General features: G+C 44.1%; 1 protein-coding gene across 2 annotated transcripts in view; it reads right to left on the bottom strand.

Moving 5' to 3' along the window:
• Nucleotides 1-22,331, bottom strand: part of HYKK (hydroxylysine kinase) — a 29,352-nt gene extending 7,021 nt beyond the window's left edge. For both annotated transcript variants that reach the window (XM_011982710.1, XM_011982709.1), the window contains exons 1-4: nt 22,230-22,331; nt 16,239-16,580; nt 14,583-14,722; nt 3,321-3,504 (exon numbers count right to left, since the gene is read on the bottom strand). In XM_011982710.1, the coding sequence (XP_011838100.1) occupies nt 3,321-3,504; nt 14,583-14,722; nt 16,239-16,575 (661 nt within the window). In that variant the 5' untranslated portion in view covers nt 16,576-16,580; nt 22,230-22,331. The remainder of the gene's footprint in view (nt 1-3,320; nt 3,505-14,582; nt 14,723-16,238; nt 16,581-22,229) is intronic.
• Between the last annotated feature and the right edge of the window lie 2,776 nt (nt 22,332-25,107).

Here is a 25,107-nt window from a genome sequence, read left to right as displayed (position 1 = left end):
AAAAAAAAAAAACAGGATTCAAGCTGGGTACATTGGCTTATACCTGTAATCCCAGCACTTTCAGAGGCTGATGTGGGAGGATCGCTTGCAGTCAGTAGTTTGAGACCAGCCTGGGCAACATAGTGAGACTCCATCTGTATAAAAAAAAATAAAAAATCTGCTAGGCATGGTGATGCATGCCTGTAGTCCCAGCTATAAAAAAATTCTTTTTAGCTCAGTAAGATTAAAATAAAATTGAAATTCCTATTCCTTAGCAGCACTAGCCACATTTCAAATGCCCATAGCCACATAGGAGCTATTGTATTGAACAACACAGATATAGAACATTTCCTTCATTGAAGAAAATCCTACTGGACAGCACTAATATAAAGTATGTTCTCTGATCACAATGTAATTACCGTAGAAATCAACAATAATATATAACCAAAAAAAGTTCATCATATTTTGGGGAACAGGATTTATACTTCTAAATATCCATGAGTAATAATACAAAAAAAGTAGCCAGGCATGGTGGCACACACCTGTGGTCACAGCTATTTGGGTTACTGCAGCAGGAGGATCTCTTGAACCCAGGAGGTGGAGGTTGCAGTGAGCCGAGATTGCACCACTGCACTCCAGCCTGGGTGACACAGCAAGACTCCAGCTTAAATAAATAAATAAATAAATAAATAAATAAATAAATAAATGGTGAATTTCATGGTTTGTGAATTACAACTCAATAAAGCTGTAAAAAATAACAGGGCCCTGGTGCGGTTGCTCATGTAATCTTAGTGCTTTGGGAAGCCAAGGTGGGAGGATCGCTTGAGCCCAGGAGTTTGAGACCAGTCTGAACAACATAGAGAAACCCTATCTCTACAAAGATAAAAATATTCACCAGGCATGATGGTGGATAGCTTAGTCCCAGCTACTTGGGAGTCTGAGGTGGGAGGATCGCTTGGGCCCAGGAGGTCGAAGCTGCAGTGAGCTGTGATCGCGCCACTGCACTCCAGCCTAGGTGACACAGCAAGACTGCCTCAAAAAAAAAAATTTAGAATTACACATCCAAACATACCATACCATGAAAACACTTGCCAGAGAATGGGACAAAATATTTGTAACACATATAACTAGCAAAGGACTCACATCCAGAATATATTTAGCGTTTCTACAAATCAATGAGAAAAAAAAAAAATTCAATAGAAAAAAGGCCAAAGACTTGATTTGGCACTTCTCAAAAATATATTTCAAATGGTCAATAAATAGGGAGATGGATTTTAAAACCATGATGTAATGATAAAGTATTATGTACAAATCAGATTGAGAAAATTTTAAAAGTCTGACCACACCAAGGGTATAGAACAATGAAAACTTTCACACTCTTCTAGCTGTAGTATAAATTCATAGAACCACTTTTGAAAACATTAGTATTATCCAGTGAAGCTAAATATAGACATTAGACATGTCCTATGACCTAGCAATCCTACCCCAAAGTATACACTCAAAGACTAATGAACATGTATACTGAGACTCAAGCATGTTCACGGCACCACTGTTCTTAGTAGCCCCAAATAAGAAACAACCCAAGTATCTTTTAAGAGTAGAATAATGTGTGGTATATTAGTGAATACAATATTTTAGTTATAAAAGTTAGCCAACTCTAGCACATGCAATGACACGAAGAATCTTATAAAAGTAGTATTGAGAAAAGAAAGGGAAGACAAGTGAATATATACGGTAGAGAGGCAGAGCAGGAGCAGGGAGACCAGTTATAAGGCCACTGCAATCATCCAGATCATAGGCTCTCCTTTGAAGAAAGAATGGATAGAATTTGATTGGATTTGTGATGTGAGAGAAAGAACAAAGTGAAGCCTGATGACTCCTAACTTTTTGTCCAGATTAACTAGGTGAATGGTGGATACCACTTTAATGAGATGAAGAAGACTGGGGGAAAAACAGGTTTAAAGGGAAAAAAATCAACTCTGTTTTTACGCTACACCTTACATTGTGTTTACACAAAGTAAGTAAACACCGAGAAACACATACTGCCTATCTTAGGCCTTGGTAGAAATGCCCTTCAGTTACTTGCCTTTTTTTTTTTTCTGAGATGGATTTCACTCTGTTGCCCAGGCTGGAGTGCACTGGCACGATCTAGGCCCACTGCAACCTCCACCTCTAGGGTTCAAGCGATTCTCTTGCCTCAGCCTCCTGAGTAGCTGAGATTACAGGCACATGTCACCATGCCCAGATAGTTTTCCCATTTTTATTAGAGACTGGGTTTCACCATGTTGGCCAGGCTAGTCTCAAACTCCTGACCTCAAGTGATCCACCCACCTCGGCCTCCCAAAGTGCTGGGATTACAGGTGTGAGCCACTGTGCCCAGCCAGTTCCTTGCCTTTGACCAGTACTTAATGCTGGATGAAAAAGCTGGTTATATCTAGATACATACCCTAGAGAAACACTTGTCTGTGTACACAGGGAGATATATACTACAGCAGCGGTTCCCAACCTTTTTGGCATCAGGGACTGATTTCATGGAAGACCATTTTTCCATGGACAGGAGACTAGGGGAGGGATGGTTTTGGGATAAAACTGTTCCACCTCAGATCATCAGGCATTAGATTCTCACTTAGATCCCTCGCATGCGCAGTTCACAGTAGGGTTTGCGCTCCTACGAGAATCGAATGCTACTGCTGATCTGAGAGGAGGCAGAGCTCAGGCGGTAATGCTTGCTTTCCCTCTGCTCACCTCCTGCTGTGTAGCCCAGTTCCTGGGGTCTGGGGACCCCTCTACTAGAGGGTTCATTGAAGCATCATTTATGTAGCAAAAAAATGGAAGCAACCTAAAATTCCATTAACAAGAAAATGGACCAAAAAATTATAGTAATAGTACATGCAAATAAGTTATGGTATATTCATACTGTGGAATACTATTTAGCAGTTAAAACTAATAAACTGAACTAAAACTACAAATATTCATATGACTCAATCTGCAAAACATGTTGAATAGAAAAGGCAGGTTGCAGAATAATAATACACAGTGTGATACCATTGATATAAAGTTTCAAAAACACAAACCCTACTATAAATAATTTATAAATCATACATATGTAATGTGCAAATTTAATGGGAAGAAGAGAGGTAGACTCATGTAAAGTTTAGAGGAGGCTTCAAATGTAGCAATTTTGAGGAAAGTAAAAATATTATTATTTAAAAAGCAATAGAAGCAAATATGGCAAAATTTTAAGATTTGATAAAGCTAAATTGTACCTCCATACTTTTTTGATAATATGAAATTTGACAGTTTAAATATCAAGAAAAATACTTAATTGGGAAAATACTCACATTCTCGAAAATGACTTAACTTGGGCATTACTTCCTCCTTGAATAGATGAATGACATGCTCGACAATCTCTCGGTTTCGATTCTGGCCCAGGACATACAGGTATTTCTCCAGAAGAGGAACATTTTTCAGATTCCAGATGAAGTTCTTCCGATGAAGACTACTTAACTTTGGGTGATGGAATTTCTAAATCAATCAAAAGCGAGATATTCTTAGTCTCTTGAGAGAGCAACCACTGGTGAGAGATGGGAGGTGCTGCACATTTTTTTTTTTTTTTTTTTTTGAGACGGAGGAGTCTTATACTCTGCCAACCAGGCTGGAGTGCAGTGGCATGATCTCGACTCACTGCAACCTCCACCTCCTGGGTTCAAGTGATTCTTCTGCCTCAGCCTCCCGAGTACCTGGGATCATAGGCATGTACCACCACGCCTGGTTAATTTTTTTTTTTTTTTGTATTTTTAGTAGAGATGGGGTTTCACCATGTTGGCCAGGCTGGTCTCAAACTCCTGACTTCAGGTGATCCACCCGCCTGGGCCTCCCAAAGTGCTGAAATTACAGGTAGGAGCCACCTCGCCTGGCCGGTGCTACATATTTTTAATCAACCAGACCTTGTGAGAACTCACTCACTATCACAAGAGATCTGCTGCTTCAGAAGACTACCTGCTCTAGACTGGCCAGGGAGTCTCTGAGGGAGACAGGTGGCATTCTCTCATGGTCATTGACTTGCCCCATTTACTTTAACTCACAAAATAGTAAGCCCTTCATATCTGTGCAGGATCTCTCAGTTTGGGGAGCACATTCCCAGCTCACTTGATCCTCATAATTATGTAAAGATAGGCATTATTGCCCACAGCTTACAAAAGAAATTGGAGGCAGCTCTAAAGAACTCTGTTCTCACCCATGCCCCTTGTAACCTCTTTGACTTCATCTTCTACTGGCTTTGCTCACCTACTCCAACCACCCTGGCCTCCCTGCTGTTCAAGGAACATGCTAGGCATGTTCCCACCTCACAGCCTTTTGCTTTTGCTGTTTCCCTTTTTGGGGATGCCCTTCACCAGATGGTTAGTGCCGTCATTTCTACCAGGTCTTTACTCAAAAAACACCTTCTCTGTGAGAATGTCCTGACCACTCCATCTAGAATTTCAACCCTCTCCCTGATATTTTGTACCCGTCATCTCTGCTTATTTTTACTCCTTACCACTTATTGCTAACATTTGTCATAGTTCACTTACTTATTTTACTGTCTACTCTCACTAGAATATAAGCTCCATGAGGGGTAGGGCTGTTTTTTGTCTGTTTCGTTCACTCCTGTATCCCCACACCTAGAACAGTGCCTGGCACATTGAAGGCACTGCTTGAGCAATACTTGCTGAATTAAAGGATGTTCTTAGAATAAAAAAATTCTGGAATTGGAAGGGGCTTTAGACTTTGACCACTCTATCTAAAGATGTAAATAATTTTCACTATCGTTGCACGAATGGGAAAACTGGGGTTCATAGAGGGATAACAACTTGTAATTATAAGGCTGAGGGAGGACCTGGATCTTGTGACCCACAGTTCAGACCTCTTTCACAGAGTGAGTGCTGGAAGATGCCTTGATGGTCATCCAGTGAAGTTTATTTCAAACCTTTTTGCACAACTTGCAGTAAGAAATATATTTTACATCATAACCCCAGTATACAGGCACACACATATAAAGAAAAAAGTCTCAGTAAACAATACTCAGACCATTATATGTGACATATTCTGGTGTTTTTAAAAATTATATTCTGGCCGGGCATGGTGGCTCATGTCTGTAATCCCAGCACTTTGGGAGGCCGAGGTGGGTGGATCATTTGAGGTCAGGAGTTCGAGATCAGCCTGGCCAACATGGTGAAACCCCATCTCTACTAAAAATACACAAAATTAGCCAGGCATGGTGGCAGGTGCCTGTAGTCCCAACTACTTGGGAGGCTGAGGCAGGAGAATAGCTTGAACCCTGTCTCTTATACACATCTAGATGTGTATAAGAGACAGCTTGAGCCACCGCGCCCGGCCTGAATACTTCTTGATATGGTTTGGATCTGTGTCTCCACCAAATCTCATGTCGAACTGTAATCCCCAATATCGGAGGTGGGACCTGGTGGGAGGTGATTGGATCATAGAGGTGGTTTCTTATGAATGGTTTAGTACTATCCTTTGGTGCTGTTCTTGTGATAGTGAGAGTTCTCATGAGATCTGTTTTATTGTTGCTGTTGTTGTTTGTTTGTTTTTGAGACAGTCTCTCTCTGTTGCCCAGGCTGGAGTGCAGTGGCGCAATCTTGGCTCACTGCAATCTCTGCCTCCCAGGTTCAAGCAATACTCCTGCCTCAGCCTCCTCAGTAGCTGGGATTACAGGCACCCACCAGCATGCACAGCTAATTTTTGTGTTTTTAATAGAGACAGGGTTTTACCATGTTGGCCAGGCTGATCTCGAACTCCTGACCTCAAGAAGGCTGCAGAAATTTGCATACGTAAAAAGGAGCCAAGCAATAATAGCCAAGACAATGGGGAAAAGTTCTTGAAGTCATTTCAGAGACTTGTGGCAGTCCTTACCATCACAGGCCTGGAGGGCTAGGAGGACAGGATAGTTCTATGGGTCAGGCCCAGGGTCCTGCTGCCCTACACAGCCTTAGGATATTGCTCCCCACATCCCAGTTGTGCCAGCTCAAGCCATGGATCAAAGGGGTATGGTACAGGTACAGCTTAGACCACTGCTTCAGAAAGTGCAAGCTAGAAGCCTTGGTGGCTTCCAAGTGGTATTAAGCATGTGGGTGCACAGAGTGTAAAAGTTGAGGCTTGGGAACCTCTGCCTGGATTTCAGAGATGTATGGAAAAGCCTGGATGTTCAGGCAGAAACCTGCTGCAGGGGTGGAGCCCTCACGGAGAACCTCTACTAGGGCAGTGTGGAGGAGAAATGTGGGCTTGGAGCCCCCACACAGAGTCCCCACTGGGGCACTGCCCAGTGAAGCTGTGAGAAGAGGGCCACCATCCTCTAGACCCCAGAATGGTAGATCCACTAGTAGTTTGCACCCTGCCCCTGGAAAAGCCACAGGCACTCAACACCAGCCCTTGAGAGCAGCCACAGGGGTGGGGCTGCCCCAGGCCTTGGGAGCCCACCCCTTGCATCAGTGTGCCTTGGTTGTGGGACATGGAGTCAAAGGAGATTATTTTGGAGCTTTAAGATTTAATGACTGCCCTGCTGGGTTTTGGACTTGCATGAGGCCTGTAGTCCCTTCCTTTTGGCTGATTTCTCCCTTTTGGAATAGGAGTGTTTACCCAATGCCTATACTCCCATTGTATCTTAGAAGTAAACACCTTGTTTTTAATGTTATAGGCTCATAGGCAGAAGGGTACTTGCCTTGTCTTAGGTGAGACTTTGGACTGTGGACTTTTGAGTTAATGCTGGAATGAGTTAAAATTTGGGGGAACTGTTGAGAAAGGATGATTGAATTTTCCATTGTGAGAAGGATATGACATTTGGGAGGCCAGGGCAGAATGATATGGATTGGCTCTGTGTCCTCACCAAATCTCATGCCAAACTGTAATCCCCAATATTGGAGGTGGGGCCTGGTAGGAGGTGATTGGATCATGGCGGTGGTTTCTCATGAATGGTTTAGCACCATCCTCTTAAGGCTGCTCTCATGACAGTGAGTGCATTCTCATGAAATCTGTTGTTTAAAGGTATGCAGCACCCCCGCCTTGCTCTCTCTTGCTCCTGCCCCTGCCATTTAAGACACCTGATCCCACTTTGCCTTCTGCCATGATTAGAAGCTTCCTGAGGCCTCCTCAGAAGCAGAAGCCACTATGCTTCCTGTATAGCCTGAAGAAGCATGAGCCAATTAAACCTATTTTCTTTATAGATTACCCAGTCTCATGTATTTCTTTATTACAATTCACGAATGGACTAACACACTTCCCATGGTATGTACTTTTTACCCTTATTGAGATGGCTTTGTGTTCTTCCCTTTGTGAAGTTAAAATCTGCCTCTGCCTCTCTAATAGTATCCATGCCACTGGTTCCAACTATGACCTCTGAGACCATCTGGAACAGGATTAGTCCTCCAGGTTTTTGAGGATAGCACTCCTGCTCTCTCTCTTCTTTCTTTTTTTTTTAAATCTGAGACAGAGTCTCACTCTGTTGCCCAGGCTGGAGTCCAGTTGTACAATCTCAGCTCACTGCAACTTTTGCCACCAAGGTTCAACTGATTCTCATGCCTCAGCCTCCCAAGTAGCTGAAATTACAAGCATGTGTCACCATGCCCAGTTAATTTTTTAGTATTTTTAGTAGAGACAGGGTTTTATCATGTTGGCCAGGCTGGTCTCGAACTCCTGGGCTCAAGTGATTCACCCACCTTGGCCTCCCAAAGTGCTGAGATTACAGGTGTGAGCCACCCCACCTGGCTTTGGAGCTTCTCTTCTTTTTTTTTTTTTTTTTTTTGAGACGGAGTCTCACTCTATCACCCAGGCTGTAGAGCAATGGCACGATCTCAGTTCACTGCAACCTCCATCTCCCAGGCTCAAACAATTCTCCTGCCTCAGCCTCCACAATAGCTGGGATTACAGGCAACTAACTTAAAAAAATTTTTTTCAGTAGAGATGGGGTTTCACCATGTTGGCCAGGCTGGTCTCGAACCAGAGTCTTCTCTTTTGTACATTTAACATCCTGTGTGTTAAATGCCAATTGTGATCACAAAGACATTGCATAGTAAGCACTGAAAAAACACTGTTAGGAGCTGTTACTTTTGGAGACTGGGATTATAAAGGAATGGAGATGATGGTGGAGAGAAAAAAAATTTCATTTTATACCTTTCAGTACTGTTTGAAATTTTATACTGTGCATATTTATTATTTTTAAAGAAAGTAAAATAGCTGGGCATCATGGCTCATGTCTATAATCCCAACTAGTTGGGAGGCTGCAGTGAGACGATCACTTGAGCTCAGGAGTTCAAGACTACCCTGGGCAACACAGTGAGATCTCATCTGAAGAAGAAGAAGAAGAAAGAAGAAAGAAGAGGAAGAGGAGGAGGAGGAGGAGGAGAAGAAGAAGGAGGAGAAGGAGAGGAGGCAGAGGAGGAAGAGTAAAAAGAGAAAGAGGAAGAAGAAGAAGAGGAGGAAGAGGAAGAGGAGGAGGAAGAGGAAGAGGAGGAGGAGGAGGAAGGAAGAGGAAGGAAGAGGAAAAAAGAAGAAGAAAAGTGAAATAAAATATTCTAGTTGGGTTTCCAGTGGAGCGACAGTCTAATCAGGGAAGGCTCTGAGTCAGCTTCTGAAATGATGGCACGATTGTCCCACACAGCCGTGGAACTTCTCTAGTATGGGGTACTGGGAAGAATCCTGGGGTTGAGTCAGACAGATCTAGGTTTCAACTGGTTCTACCACTTAATATCCCAGATATTAGTTTCCTTAGATAGCAAAATCAAGCTATCAATGACCAGCTTTACAATCAATTGTGGATTCACTAAGACATGAAATGAAAACTTCATACATATAGGTGCTCAATACATGTTTGTTAAAATCAGTGTTGTCCTTGATCTGCCTGATTTCTCTGGCTTTTCTATCCACTTGGTTCCTTGCTACACCAACCTGAATTCTTGACAATTTAATCAGCACTCTTTATTAGCCTATCTTAGCCTGCTTCTTGTTATTAGGCTGGTGCAAAAGTAACTGCAGTGTTGCAATCAAAAGTAATGGCAAAACCACAATTACTTTTGCACCAATCGAATAACTCCCTCATTCTCTACCTCACACCTCAGCTCCCATTTCCCATGCATATTGTATTCTCTAGTACAAAGCTTTTACCACAGTCATACTCATAAGCCTGTCCTATATTTTCTTCCTTCTTATAGTTAATGAAGTCTCCTGAGATTGACTTCCAGCCCATCTGTGGACCAAATGGCAACCAAATTCCAGTACTATTTGGTCCCTTCACTTGTTAACTCCTCAGGTCTGGCCCCTACAATCCCCAGAACTCCTACCTTCTTTGGATCCCACAGGCCTACCTGACCAACTGCGGGAAGCTTCAATGGCCCAACCATGTCCCCAGCAGAGCAGCCACCAGCCTCGGCCATGCCTACATGACTAAAATACCACACTTGTATATATTATCTTTCATAGACTCTACAGTTGTCATACTTACAGAAAAACTAAGAACTTAGCTCCTGCAAAGGCATGGGGTAAGCCTGGGTGAGGGGATGAGCAAAAGGAATAATGCATGATAAAAATGCATGTAATGCCAAATGAAGAAGGCTTGGTTCCCTCTAGAGCTCCACTGTCCTCTGTAAGACAACTTAAAGTAAGTTGCACAGCAGAGCAGTAGGTGGCTAAATGCACAGCAGAAGTGACTCACTGTCAGCAATGATGTGGTGCTATTTCCCTCTGAAACCGTATTACTTTTTCAGAATATAGCAAGAAAAGTTGAAAGTTCAGTGGCCATAGGCATATGAATGAAGCCCACAGATAGGGCAGAAGGAAAGGTTACTGGTAAAGGAAAGCTATTATGTAGCAGACAGTCATTTAAACAGCTCAATAGTAGGTTTAAGTCTGAGGAAGGTAGACAGACTTTACTGAGCACTACAATCAGTTCAAAGGTTTTTGTTTTGGGTTTTTTTGTTTGTTTGTTTGTTTGTTTTGAGATGTTGTCTCACTCTTCCACCCAGGCTGGTGTGCAGTGGTGTGATCTCGCCTCACTGCAACCCCCGCCTCCTGGGTTCAAGTGATTCTTTTTACCTTAGCCTCCCAAGTAGCTGGGACTACAGGTACCTGCCACCACGCCCGGATAATTTTTGTATTTTTAGTAGAGACGGGGTTTCATTATGTTGGCTAGGCTGGTCTGAAACTCCTGACCGCAACTGATCCACCCACCTTGGCCTCCCAACGTGCTGGGATTATAGGCATGAGCCACCGCACCCGGCCCAGTTCAAAGGTTTTCTAAATAAAATTAATATGTGAAGAAAATTTCCTAAAAATAAATTAATTAGAATGGGCTATATAAATCCAAATTATATTATTATGAACAAATGAACATTTTAACGAAAGTCCACAAATGAATTTGCTCAAACTTAATTGAAAACTATTTCAAGTGAAATGTTTAATATGTTTACCACCCAAACCCTTGTAGAAGCTCAATAAATATGTGTTGAATAGATGAATAGAGTGCAATATAAAATGGTGATTATTGTAAGTACAGAAAAAGGTCTGTGGGTTTATAAACATATGCTAAGCACCAAGTATGCCCCTGGGGCTGTGGAATAGTGTGGCACATGGAATAAATGGTTCAGAGAATGTCATCTCTGGATGATGGAATTACCAGTAACTTAATTTTTCTTTGTATTTTTATCTAGTTTTCTTTAAATAATGGATCACACAAGGATTTTTAATCAGAAAAAAAGGTTACAATATTTCTATTTGATGATCTAAGGATAAATGAATACTACTTACACTGCAGGGGCTTCAGTTTTTTTTTTTTAGACAGAGTCTCGCTCTGTCTTGCCCAGGCTGGAGTGCAGTGGTGTGATCTCGGCTCACTGCAGCCTCTGCCTTCTGGGTTCAAGTGATTCTCCTGTCTCAGCCTCCTGAGTAGCTGGGATTACAGGCACCCACCACCACACCCGGCTAATTTTTATATTTTTAGTAGATGGGGTTTCACCATGTTGGCCAGCTGGTCTCAAACTCCTGACCTCAGGTGATCCACTCGCCTTGGCCTCCCAAAGTGCTGGGATTACAGGCGTAAGCTACTGCGCCCAGCCTGGTCTTGAGTTTTTGGCCAAGAGGGGGTTTACCCTCCTGCCAGAAAAATCAAAAACAGTGGACAAAATACATTAAACACTGGTTTTCAAGTTATTAGACATTAGGTAATGAAAAACAGTGATCCCTGAGAGAATGAAAACAAGTAAGGGTCCCAGGTGTGGTGGCTCACGCCTATAATCCCAGCACTTTCGGAAGCCGAGGCAGGTGGATCATTTGAGGTCAGGAGTTCAAGACCAGCCTGGCCAACATAGTGAAACCCTGTCTCTACTAACAATACCAAAAAATTAGCTGGGCAGTGGTGGCAGCTACTCAGGAGGCTGAGGCAGGAGAATCCCTTGGGCCTGTGAGGCGGAGGCTGCGGTGAGCTGAGATCGTGCCACTGCACTCTAGTCTGGGTGACAGAGTGAGACCCTGTCTCAAAAAAAATAAAATAAAATAAAATAAAACACACAACGGTAGTTTGCCCCAGCTCACTGCCTTGACAGAGAATGTGGTGCAGAGAGGGAAGACCCAGATGGAGCCCAGAGGACTCTCTGAGTTGAGGAGGTAGAGCTGAGAGTCCGGGAAGACCAAGGTAGTTTGAGTTTGCAGGACAGATGACCAGGAATGGGAGAGCTGCAGAGAGAGAGCACTCCAGGGATCTGCATTATGTTCGCCTTGAGAATTTAGCAGATTGGTGTATGACCCATGTGTAAATGTGAGGAAACTACTCAAAACTGGGGAAAGAGCTACCTGAAGGGATTAGAGGAAAGAGTACCTGGCACGCACAGGGCCAGGAAGAGTGCCTGTTCCTACCGTCCACACTGGAAAACCTCACAGTTCACAGGACACTGAAGGATTCTGATTAGTAAATTGACCCTTGGTCCCATCTATTAAGTAGTAAAAGCATGACCCAAAAGGATCAAACTGCTTCCAAGTAATTTCACTACATCCACTCAAGGAATCCCAGTGGAAGGTAACCATAAGAAACTCAAGGAAAACTATACAAAGTCACACCTTAATCAAACTGCTCAAAACTGGAGATAAAGAGAATTTTTTTTTCTTTTTTTTTTTTAAGATGAAGTCTTGCTCTGTCACCCAGATTGGAGTGCAGTGGTACAATCTTGGCTCACTGCAACCTCCACCTCCTGGGTTCAAGTAATTCTCCTGCCTCAGTCTGCAAACCACCTGGGATTATAGGCATGCACCACCATGCCCAGCTAATTTTTGTATTTTTAGTAGAGATGGAGTTTTGCCATGTGGGCCAGGCTGGTCTTGAACTTCTGACCTCAAGTGATCCGCCTGCCTCAGCCTCCCAAAGTGCTGGGATTACAGGTGTGAGCCACCCCGCCCGGCCTTAAGAGAAAGTCTTAAAAGCAGCCACATACATACAAGAGACACATTACATTAAGAGGAAGAATCTGATGGCAGATTTCCTGTCAGAAATAATGCAAGCAATGGGCTGGGAGGCAAAGGTCACAGTACTGCACTCCAGCCTGGATGACAGACAGAAACTCTGTCTCAAAAAAAAAAAGAAAAGAAAAGAAAAAATGCAAGCAAGAAGTGGAGCAATGTCTTTCTTTCTTTTTTCTTTTCTTTTTTTTTTTTTTTGAGACAAGGTCTTGCTCTGTCACCCAGGCTGGAGTGCAGTGGTGTGATAATAACTCACTGCAGCCTCAACCTCTTGGGCTCAGGTGATCCTCCCGCCTCAGCCTCCCAAGTAGCTGGGACTACAAGCATGCACCACCACACCAGGATAATTTTTTGTATTTTTAGTAGACACAAGGTTTCACCATGTTGCCTAGGCTGCTCCCAAACTCCTAGCCTCAAGTGATCCTCCTGCTTTGGCCTCCCAAAGTGAAGGGATTACAGGCGTGAGTCACCGCACCTGGCCTAAACCTCTTTTCTGTATAAATTACCCAGTCTCAGGTATTTCTTTATAGCAGCACAAGAATGGCCTAATACTAAGACCAACCCCCTGGCGAGACGTGGGTAGCTCATGCCTGTTGTCCCAGCACTGGGAGGCAGAGGTGGGAAGATTGCTTGAGCTCAGGAGTTTGAGACCAGTCTGGACAACATGGCTAAACCCCATTTCTACAAAAAATACAAAAATAAATTAGATGGGTGTGGTGGCACACTCCTGTAGTCCCAGCTACCCGGGAGGCTGAGATGGGAGGACTGCTTGAGCCTGGGAAGTTGAGGCTGCATTAAGCTGTGACTGTACCATTGCACTCCAGCCTGGGAGACAGAGGGAGACCCTGTCTCAAAAAAAAAAAAAAGACCAACCCCATCTCTTCCTCCTTCTCCTCAGCCCACTCAAAGTGAGGATGACAGTGAAGACCTTTATGATGATCCATTTCTACTTAATAAATAGTAAATATATTTCCTTTGTCTTGTGATTTTTTTTAATATAAAAGGTACTCAGTCAATATTGAATAAATGAAAATGTTTTATGGGTGAGTCTAAAAGGCACCTGTCATACATTATATTGTTTCTATAGGGCAAAAACATCCTTAACATACACTATTAATCCATTTGCAACCTAGCTATTGCTTCATACGGAACTCCAGCTGATTATATTGTGACTGGATGAAATCTTCACGTTTCCATTTGTGAATATTGATTGTTTTCAGTGAGCAGCATGAAGAATATCATGAATTTCTAAAAATTTAGGTAATCTTTCCAATACACCAGTAAGATTTATTTATTTTTTAATTTAAAAAAATTGGCTGGGCGCGGTGGCTCAAGCCTGTAATCCCAGCACTTTGGGAGGCCAAGACGGGCGGATCACGAGGTCAGGAGATCGAGACCATCCTGGCTAACGCAGTGAAACCCGTCTCTACTAAAAAATACAAAACAACTAGCTGGGCGAGGTGGCGGGCGCCTGTAGTCCCAGCTACTCCGGAGGCTGAGGCAGGAGAATGGTGTAAACCCGGGAGGCGGAGCTTGCAGTGAGCTGAGATCCGGCCACTGCACTCCAGCCTGGGCGACAGAGTGAGACTCCGTCTCAAAATAAATAAATAAATAAATAAAAAATAAATAAAAAAAATTTTTTAGAGACAGTGTTGCTCTGTCGCCCAGGCTGGAGTAGTGGTGTGATCTCGGCTCACTGCAACCTCCACCTCCTGGCTCAAGCAATTCTCCTGCCTCAGTCTCCCAAGTAGCTAAGACTACAAGCACATGCCACCATGCCCTAAATTTTTGTATTTTTTAGAAGAGGCAGGGTTTCACTATTTTGGCCAGGCTGGTCTCAAACTCCTGGCCTCAAGTTAGATCCCTCTGCCTCAGCCTCCCAAAGTGCTGGGATTACAGGCGTGGACCACCACACCCGGACTACACCAGTAAGAGTTTGGCAGAAGTTAGCCTTACTGTCATAAAATGTATGCACTCTAGGACTCCATTCCCTTCATAACATACCTTAGGTGCACCATACATAAAAAGAGAATCTGATTCTTAGTTTATTTTAAAAATAAAATAACAAACAAACGTCCCTTAGAATAAAATAAAGCCCCATATCTTACCTGCAGTGTCTTATCCAATTTGGCAGCTAGCTTTCCAATTTCATACAATAGCTGGGGGCTCATGGGAATCTCAGCTATGGGTCTTCCTGGGAGGTAAGTCAGCAGCCTCACCAAGTAGCTTTTGATTTCAGAGCCACTATCTAAATGGATGGAATAAAATATCCTTTGACTATTTTAAATATATACATTGAGAGACAGATAGATATAGATATTTAGATATAATAGAATCAGAAGCTATTATGCCTTTGCAAGTATTATTGAAAAGAACAGAAATTACAGAACAACAACAAAAATGTGCTAATCTAAAACAGCTCGGCAGGATTCTATGAGGCAGAGTTGAGTGGATGAAGCAAGAAGGTAGAATACACAAACCTTAAGAACACTGAAACTGGCCATTTACATACCAACAAAATTATAGCCCCAACTCTGCTGGCCTTAGCTCTACACAGAAATTACCTACTGTGGTAAATGAAAGCAACAACACATACTCTTTCATAAGTTCACAGTTGAAGGGAGTGAGGTACCAATAAATGACTTCCAGAATCAGGCTTCCTGCAGGACAGCCTGTGTTTGCAACACAGGACAATAACTATGTCTCAGGGAACAATGGGCCTCAGGTATTTGTAGCAATGCAAATTAAGAAAGAATGGTGAATAATTAAGAGAGAAAAAGACAATCAAGATTTCGAACCTTTAAAAAAACTTGAAGAAATTGGTTTTAGCCTGCTGCTTAAAGAGCTGAATTAGGTCCATTGTTGGCATTTTAGTATTTTGAGGTGAAAAGGACTGTCTCACAGATAAGGACTGGTGGTCTTAGGGATTTAAGTGGTCTATGTGAACAAGGTTACATATACAGTAATGACAAAGCTAAAATCTAAAATTCCTGATTCCCAATATTCTTTCTACTATACTGCAGCACCAGAATTTATAGCTTCTCTAAGTAATAAAAATATTTTATTATTTTTCTGGTTAAAAAAAAAAACACAAAAAACAGGCCAGGCATGGTGACTCATGCCTGTAATCCCAGCACTTTGGGAAGCCAATGCAGGCAGATCACTTGAGGCCAGGAGTTCAAGACCAGCCTGGGCAACATGGCAAAACCCTGCCTCTACAAAAACACTACAGAATTAGCTGGGCGTGGTGACGCGTGCCTGTAGTCCCAGCTACTCAGCAGGCTAAAGCGGGAGGATCACCTGAGCCCAGGAGGTCAAGGCTGCAGTGAGCTGTGACTGCGCCACTGCACTCCAGTCTGGATGATAGAGTGAGACCATCTCAAAAAACAACAAACAAATAAAAATAAAAACCCAAAACCACCAACAACAAAACAAACAAACAAACAAAACAAAAAATGTTCCCCTGATTTTCACAAGTTCCCTTAGTTACTATCTATCAGGGCCTTTCTAAACAGAAAACTTATACCACACTGGGCTCTAACCACTACTCAATCAGAGGACCAATCACCACTTTGATGATGCTGTGGCTTCTCCCAACACTGAAAAAATAACCACCTCTAAGGGTGTACTATTGAGGTTGCTAAAAAAATAACAACCACATCTACACTTGGAATTATGAACTTGCCCTTCATAGTTCTACTTGTGGTCAAAAGGCAGTGATGTGTCTGGATAGGTAATGGGTCAGCAAGTTGGTCATCTCTTACCTATAGACACGAGAGAAGCTGTGTTGTCTCCTTTAGTGCGACACACAGAGGATGTTGGAAATCCAGCTGCTTTCAGAAACATGATGATGTGATTCTGCACTTCAATCCGGTCTGGATTTTTGCTAGCCTCGGTGTTGCTTATTTTGAGGACATAGTCAGTTGGGCCATTTTTGGTTTTTGAAACGTAGACATGAAAGTTTTGGTCATCATAGCTAGGAAGTGGCTGGACCTTGGAAACTTTCAACCCAAACACTGACTCCGCTAATGCAGAGGCCTGTTCCTCACTGAAAGTGGGTTTGCTAAGAGCCTCTGACTGCTGATCATTTCCACTTGACATTATGTCTAGGGGAACAAAAAGTAGCAAACAGAAAGGGGACATAGGATGAATATATTTATTTAAATAATTTTTCTCAAGACAGACCAATAATGTTTTTACTGATTCTGTACTTCTTTTGATTGTTAAGTTTTACTCATAAAGTTAAAAAATATCAAATCAGTGAATAAGATCAAGAAGTAGATGTTTTGGCAAGTGCAAACAAATTCTTATAGGACAAATTATTTTTAAACTTACCTCCCAAACACAGATCAGGAAAGCACATTGGTATCACCTCGTCCAATCCCTCCTCCTCCCCCATTAATTTTATAGGGGAAATTTTGGTTCTGAGAGGTTAAGTGACTTGCCCAAAGTTACATATTAAGTCATAGTAAGAATTCAGCTCTCGGGCTGGACCTGGTGGCTGAAGGCTATAATCCCAGCACTTTGGGAGGCAGAGGCAGGCAGATCACCTGAGCTCAGGAGTTCGAGACCAGCCTGGCCAACATGGTGAAACCCCATCTCTACTAATAACACAAAAATCGGCCGGGCGTCGTGGTGGGCACCTGTAATCCCAACTACTCAGGAGGCTGAGGCAGGAGAATCACCTGAACGCGGGAGGTCAAGTCCGCAGTGAGCCAAGATCGCACCACTACACACCAGCCTGGGCAACAGGGCGAGACTCCATCTCAAAAAAAAAAAGAGAATTCAGCTCTCCAGACTTCTAATCCATGATTATGTCCTTTTGACTATATTCCTACCATCTTAGGTTTAACAATAAATTCAAATACAGTGATCTTTTATAGTCACAGTTTTGCTAAATTATAAGGATCATCATTTAATTTATTATGCATATTTCAAATAGAAAAACATAGACTGATGAGCTAAGTATTGTGTGAGTCACTAGAGGAGATAAGGCCAGAAAGCCAAAGAAAACCCTGTATTAACTATAAGTATTAACCTGAAATGACTGAATCAACACTGAAGTGACTGAGATTACCTTAAATTGTAAAGAATACGTTTTCCACTGCTGAGAGGAATAGCGGCTTAAAATTAAAATTAAGGTCAATTGCAAAAAATAAAGTTACATTTGAGTTTGTGACCTATAAAATTAATATCTGCCAAAACTGTGACAGAAGCTGAGAGGGAGAGAAATTACTACAGCCTAAGGGAAGACATTCTTGAGAAGATAGATTTGAACTTTTACTTTTAAAGATAGAGATGGGGGTCTCACTTTGTTGCCCAGGTTGGTCTCAAACTCCTGGCCCCAAGTGATCCTCCCACTTATACCTCCCAAAGTGCTGGGATTACAGGCTGAGCCACTGGACCCGGCCTGAATTGATTTTTTTTTTTTTTTTTTTTTTGAGACAGGGTCTCGCTCTATCACCCAGGCTAGAGTGCAACAGCGTGATTACAACTCACTGTAGCCTCAACCACCAAGCTCAGTGATCCTGAACCTCAGCCTCCTATGAACCTCTGCCTCCTGGGTGGCTAGGACTACAGAAGCCACCATATCAGGCTAATTTTTTGTATTTTTTACAGAGACAGGTTTTCACCATGTTGGACAGGCTGGTCTTGAATTTCTGGGCTTAAGTGATCTGCCTGCCTCAGTTTTGTAATCCCAAAGTGCTGGGATTACAGGCATGAGCACTACGCTGGGCCTTGAATTTTTAAGTATGATTTGGATACATGGGGGAGGCAGGAGACTGTTTTCTTTTACTTGGTAATTCCACCCTCTGCTACTCATAGCTGGTATATTTCCTGAGCATCTAGCTACATATGAAAGACAATGTAGGACTTCTGAACATCCTTCAGGAACCAAATATTTAAGGTTGTTACGATCTCATGTTGTTTCTAATCCTTCTTTCATACTAAGTTGTAAATAATTGATAACATCGTGAGAGTGAGCTGCATTTTAGGGTATGTTTTGATTGCTGTTCAGGGGATACAGTATTATATAAAAACAATCATATGGGCTGGGCACAGTGGCTCCTACCTGTAATCCCAGCCAGAACTTTGGGAGGCCAAGGTGGGAGAATCACTCAAGGCCAGGAGTTCGAAACTAGTCAGGGCAACATAATGAGACCCCCTTCTCTATTGAAAAAAAATAAAGAATCTCATGAACAGTTAGCTTTTCTGGAAAGTGGAAGATGTGTTGCTTCTGACAGGGAAGGGGCATGAGAGAACTTTCTGAGAGGCAAGTGTTCTACATCTTGATTAGTTTTTGGTTACATGGCTTACATTTGTCAAAACTTAAAACCTAAGTAAACTAGTAAGATCTGTGAATACCACTGAATGTAAAATTTACCTTTAAAAAAGAAAGAGCCCTTCTGAGAAACTGGCTAGGAAAAGGGAGGTGGATCTTAGGACTTTCTTGGAACTCCAAAAACCAGACCATATGTCTGTTAATGCCTAATTTACTTGGCTCTGTCACAGCAAAAACCCACCTAACTCCAGTGAGGGAAAGGGGATAACATTCAGGAAGACACACCAGAAATCTCCTATATGACCCCCTCCCTGCCTCAATCCCAGGACTATAGCCTGATGACTCAAGTTAAAATAAGGGTAGGTAGAGACAGTGGCTGACGCCTATAATCCCAGCACTTTGGGAGGCTGAGGTGGGTGGATCACCTGAGGTCAGGAGTTCAAGACCAGCCTGGCCAACATGATGAAACCCCATCTCTACTAAAAATAAAAAAAATATAAAAATAAAATAAAAATCAGCTGGGCGTGGTGGCTGGCGCCTATAATCCCAGCTACTCAGGAGGCTGAGGCAGGAGAATCACTGGAACCCAGAGGGGTGGAGGTTGCAGTGAGATGAGACCGCATCACTTCACTCCAGCCTAAGGGAAAGAACAAAACTCTGTCAAAAAGAAAGAAAAGAAAAGAGAGAAGAGAAAGAGAAAGAAGAAAGAAAAGAAAAAGGAAGGAAGGAAGGAAGGAAGGAAGGAAGGGGCGGGGGGAAAGGTAAACCTCAAACGCTAACCACCCCCTACCCCCCTCCATGGCCTTCCCTGATCCTCCTACCCAAAGTGATTGCTCCAGCCTCTTAACTTGCATAGCTTGTGCCACTGGTCGGTTTCCATCACCTGTTACTGCAAGTTAATGCATTCTTGACAATCATGTTTCCTGTTTACTTTCTAACCAGGCATTTGCTTTGAGAAACAAGTTAGGCCATTCAGATTTTGTTCACTGAAAATATTGTGACAAAGCCTAAATGGAGTTTCAAAACAATCTTTGCACTTGAAACTTCTGGGAACCAACACATCCTGTCACACTGTATTTAGGCTTAAAACTTTACAAGGAATTTTAACATTCCTTCTGGAGATAGGTAAACTGGTATAAGGTAAGTATTCAAAATGTAATATGAACTGAAGCATTAACTCCAAGATGAACTCCTGGAGTCATTTTCAACTCCCAAAGTGTGAGAGATGTCAGAACAATTCTGAATTTGAAATGAATGATAAGTTCCTAAAGTTGGAAGGAACCTTAGAGGAAACTGGTGAAGGCCAATCTCCTTTCTAGTCCAGATGTTCCCATACAATCTTTGACTTGTTAAGCTCCTTTTAGGAGAGCCCTGTTTTCCATAGCCATATAAAGCAAGGTTGGTAGCTCTGGCCATCCAAAGAGACTGATGTAATAAAAAGTTGTGCTGGGAGAAATAGGACATATTTTAGTCCCAGCTCTGCTACCTAACCTCTGAAACTCTGGACTAGTCATGTTCTCCTCTAAAACAGAGTTGGACTAGATTATTACTAAAAGTCTCCTCTAGCTCTAGTATTCTTTTTTTTTTTTTTTGAGACGGAGTCCTGCTCTGTTGCCCATGCTGGAGTGCAGTGGTACGATCTCGGCTCACTGCAAGCTCTGCCTCCCGGGTTCACGCCATTCTCCTGCCTCAGCCTCCCGAGTATCTGGGACTACAGGCGCCCGCCACCACACACGGCTAATTTTTTGTATTTTTAGTAGAGACGGGGTTTCGCTGTGTTAGCCAGGATGGTCTCGATCTCCTGACCTCGTGATCCACCCGACTCGGCCTCCCAAAGTGCTGGGATTATAGGCATAAGCCATGGCGCCCGGCCCTAGCTCTAGTATTCTATGCCGCTAAAGTTCTTTTAAGTTTGCCTTTTTTCTTTATACAAGGGCTCCAAATCATAGAACTAATGGCACAGATCAACTCCTGAAAGTAAAGAAAAACAAAGAAAAAAATACGTTTATCAGACATGTCCATCTTAATCAAATGTCTCCTATGTATGGAGAGGAATTCTCTTTTTTTTGAGACAAGGTCTCACCCTGTCACCCAGTCTGGAGTAGTGGCGCAATCACTGCTTACTGCAGCTTCCAACTCCTGGGCTCAAGGGATCCTCCCACCTGAGTTTCCCAAGTAGCTGGGACTGTAGGCAGGTGCCACCACGCCTGGCTTTTTTTTTTTTTTTTTTTTTTACTTTTTGTAAAGACAGGGCCCCACTATGTTGCCCAGATTGATCTCGAACTTCTGGGCTCAAGCAATACTCCTACCCTGGTCTCCCAAAGTGCTGGGATTACAGGTGCAAGCCATCATGCCTGTCTTTTTAATTTAATTTTATTATTTTTATTTTTTTAGAGACAGTGTCTCGCTATGTTGCCCACTCACACATTTTTAAAAATTATTAACCTTTTTTCCAACTTCATTCAAAAGGAGAGGAGGAATTCAGGTACTATAGGTTGTTGCTCTATATATCCGGCCAACAGTATTTTAGCTCCTGAAAAAGCCCGCAGGAAGCAAGTGTGATTTCCAACTCCAGGATCTGCGCCAGACTCTCACCACCTTTGTCCTACAGCCAGCGGGGGCTGGACCTTAAGCTCTGTACTTTGTGCAAAGTATACCAGACAAGAAACTGGAGTCATTATTGATTCTTTCCTGTCCCTCACTCCCAACGTGTAACAAAGTCTAGTAAATTCAACCTTAGCATGTCTTCCAACTCTACCTTTCTTCTCCTACATTCCTTTTTGCTGCGTCCTTCCAAGGGATTATACCCAGTCAATGTCTGTATTCTCAGCCCCTAGGCTAGTCCCTTATTTAATATTAAATGGTGAACCAAGGGTGACCTTCACTCCACAGACCCATGGGGCAGTTCACACCCAAGGGGATCATGAAACAGAAAGGTGGGGAATCTAGCATCTGTAGTTTTTCAAAGACAACAATACACTACTAGGTGCTTTTAAGGGTCTTCCTGGTGGGTGAAGGGGAAAGAGTGGTGGGTGAGCGGGCTGTGGAGGGGCTGCTGAACCAAGAGGCAGGAAAAGAGAGGAGGAGGGCGCACGAGTCAGGTTCGCAGCGTTATCAGTGAGGTCCAGTGGAGCTCAGAGACTGCTCCCAGTAGACACCTGCCAGGCGCCGGCACAGTCCTCGGCCAGCGACCCCACACAGACCTGGGAGGGCTGCCCTCGACAGCTTCTCGGGTGCCACGCTTTCATTCTGGGGGCCCAGCTCAGCCCTCCTAGGTTACAGGTGAGGTCCGGGGAGAAGGGTGACTTGCCCATCACGCACGCAGCGAGCTGAGGGTAGCGCGGACTGGAGGAGCCTGAGGCGTAGGACTCGCAGCTCCACACTCGCAGCGAGACTCCCTGCCCTCGGGGACGCCCCCGACTCCCGCAGCGGGGACGCGGGGCTCGTCTCTGCTTTCCCCTCCTTGGCTCACCCGCAGCGACCCGACGTCCTGGGGTGGATCCCGCTCTCCAGCAGCCGGGTATTGCGGCCTCGGCCCGGCACTGTGGCCAGGAGGTACAGCAGGGTCCGCAGGGTCCGCAGGGGCCGCAGCCCCCGCGCCCCTCCTCCAAGCCCCGCGAGTCCTGACTTCTGATTGGCTCCCCCTCGTCCCTCGCCGCCCAGTCAGCGCAGACTAGTGGAAGGCGGGGCGAGGCCGGGAGACCGGGATTTTTTTCCTGGCCCCGCCTAGGAGGCTGCTACAGAACAGAACAGAAATTCAGAGATCCGACTTCCGTTGACTTTCTGCAACTCTGCCCCGCCTTCTCACAGTGAGTATCCCAGTCAGAATTCGGCTACATTTTCATGAATCGGACTCCTTATTCCTGATTGGCTCTCCGGGTTGCCGCCCCACCCCGAGTGGGCAGGTTTTCGGCTCTTGAGTGGCACCTCCGAGTTCCCCAGGGTCCAGGTTGTCGTGGCGGTAACCCTGACAGCTCCTCACCCGCATCCACGTTTTTGTTTCCTAGCCTTCCCTCCTTCTGGTGGAGGCACGTATCCTGGAAGTGATACGTTTAGAAAACGTGGCCCCAGGGAGACTCGACCCCAGACCAGCCCCAGGAACTGCAAGAGTCCTGTTTGGAAGGCCTGATTAAGGCCTGGCTGCGTTCCGCAGGGAGATGCTGGAATGTTAGAACCCGAACAGTTTAGGCAGGGCGCAGGTAGCTGACGCCTGTAATCCCAGCAATTTGGGAGGCCGAGGCGGGAGGATCACCTGAGGTCAGGAGCTCGAGACCAGCCCGGCCAACATGTGAAACCCCCTCTCTACTAAAAATACAAAAATTAGACTCGGGGGTAGGTATGCCTGCAGCTGCAGAAAGATGTATGGGAACACAACTCTCCCTCCCAGATAAGCGCAACAAAGAGATGCAGAAGCAATCCAAGCCTCTGATAAACTCTCCCACCCCGAATCCTTAAAAACTTACTTAGTCTGTAAGAGTGTGCCTCTGACCTAACTTGGGCAGACGCCCCTGTCAAGTTTGTTTTCTCTGAAATAAACCTCTCATGATCTTAACTGTCAAGGGCATGAGGCACTGATAAATAGCTTGATGCCCTTCTCCAGCCAAGCAGGACTTCTCGGGTAAGTCAGAGCACTCTATCTACTGTAGGCTACTGAAAGAGAGTCATGGGCACTGGTCCACTCATGCCTGCAACTTGGTCTCTATTTTGTTTTTGCCAAAGCACATCCACCCTGCTTTCTGTCAGGATATAACACACTCGGATTATCTATAGTCACCCTGATTAACTTGGATGATTCTCAAACCCCTATCAACCACCTACTGAGGGAGGCTTCTTCCCTTGCTTTAGATATGGTTCTTACCTGCTTCACTTCTTTTTTTTTTTTTTTTTTTTAGATAGAGTCTCGCTCTGTCACCCAGGCTGGAGTGCAGTGGCCGGATCTCAGCTCACTGCAAGCTCCGCCTCCCGGGTTCACGCCATTCTCTCTCGCCTCAGCCTCCGCAGTAGCTGGGACTACAGGCGCCCGCCACCACGCCCGGCTAGTTTTTTGTATTTTTTTAGTAGAGACGGGGTTTCACCGTGTTAGCCAGGATGGTCTCGATCTCCTGACCTCGTGATCCGCCCGTCTCGGCCTCCCAAAGTGCTGGAATTACAGGCTTGAGCCACCGTGCCCGGCACCTGCTTCACTTCTAATCTCCAAAAGGCAGGGCTGTTTTTCACAACCCCAGGGGAACATAATTAATATCTCATTCCTTTAGATTGTCAGAGTAATTTTGACTTGGATTTTTCTGTAACCAGAATTGGAATCCTACTGGCTCCCTTAGGCCCCTCTGCATGCCTTTTCCCTTGAGTGGCTTCTGAGTTATTTCCACCTGACATTATTCCAGCTATATTGGTATTTTTCTACTTCTCTTGGGATGAGGGAATGGGAATTAAGATTGAATCTGTAAATTGTGAGAATTGGAGGCAGGGCTACTGGATCCACAACTGCCTCTTTGGTATGTGCCTGTTTCCACTCCGTGAATTCTTTTGAAATATTGTATTTGGTAGGGTGCGGTGGCTCACGCCTGTAATCCGAGCATTTGGGGAGGCTGATGGAGGTGGATTACTTGAGTTCCGGAGTTTGAGACCCGCCTGGACAACATGGTGAAACCCCATCTCTACTAAAAAGACAAAAATTAGCTGTGCATGGTGGCAGACCCCTGTAATCCCAGCTCCTAGGAGGCTGAGGTAGGAGAATCGCTTGAACCTGGGAGGTGGAGTTTGCAGTGAGCCGAGATTGCACCACTGCACTCCAGCCTGGACGACAGAGCAAGACTCCGTCTCAAAAAAGAAAAAAAAATGTACTTTGTAAATTGCCTTTTTCACTTTAAGTGACCATTTCCTTGTTTTAAAGAATATCCTCATACATAATTCTTTCGTGCACTTTATGTGTTTAAACTGCTCAGCGTCATATTACTAGGAATAAGATAATAAACACTTTTAAGGCCTTTTTATTTATTTATTTTGAGACAGGGTCTCAATCTGTTGCTCAGGAGTGCAGTGGCACGATCTCAGCTCACTGCAGCCTCTGCCTCCTGTGCTCAAGGGATCCGCCTGCCTCAGCCTCCCGAGTAGCTGGGACTATAGGCGCGCATCACTACGCCCCGCTCCTTTTTTGTTGAGACGGGTTTCGCCATGTTTCCCAGGCTGGTCTTGAACTCCTGGGTTAAGCAATCCTCCCACCTCAGCCTAGCAAAGTGTTGGGATTACGGGCGTGAGCCACTGCACCCGGTCTAAGCCTCTTAATACATGTTGCCAAATCATGTTTTCCTCTCAATAATGCCAACATTGGATATCGTGATTTTTTTTTT

The sequence above is a fragment of the Mandrillus leucophaeus genome, unplaced genomic scaffold, assembly GCF_000951045.1.
Source record: "Mandrillus leucophaeus isolate KB7577 unplaced genomic scaffold, Mleu.le_1.0 Scaffold241, whole genome shotgun sequence".
Taxonomy (NCBI): Eukaryota; Metazoa; Chordata; class Mammalia; order Primates; family Cercopithecidae; genus Mandrillus; species Mandrillus leucophaeus.
Note: the sequence above shows the minus strand (reverse complement) of the source record. Positions and strands in the feature narration are given on the sequence as shown.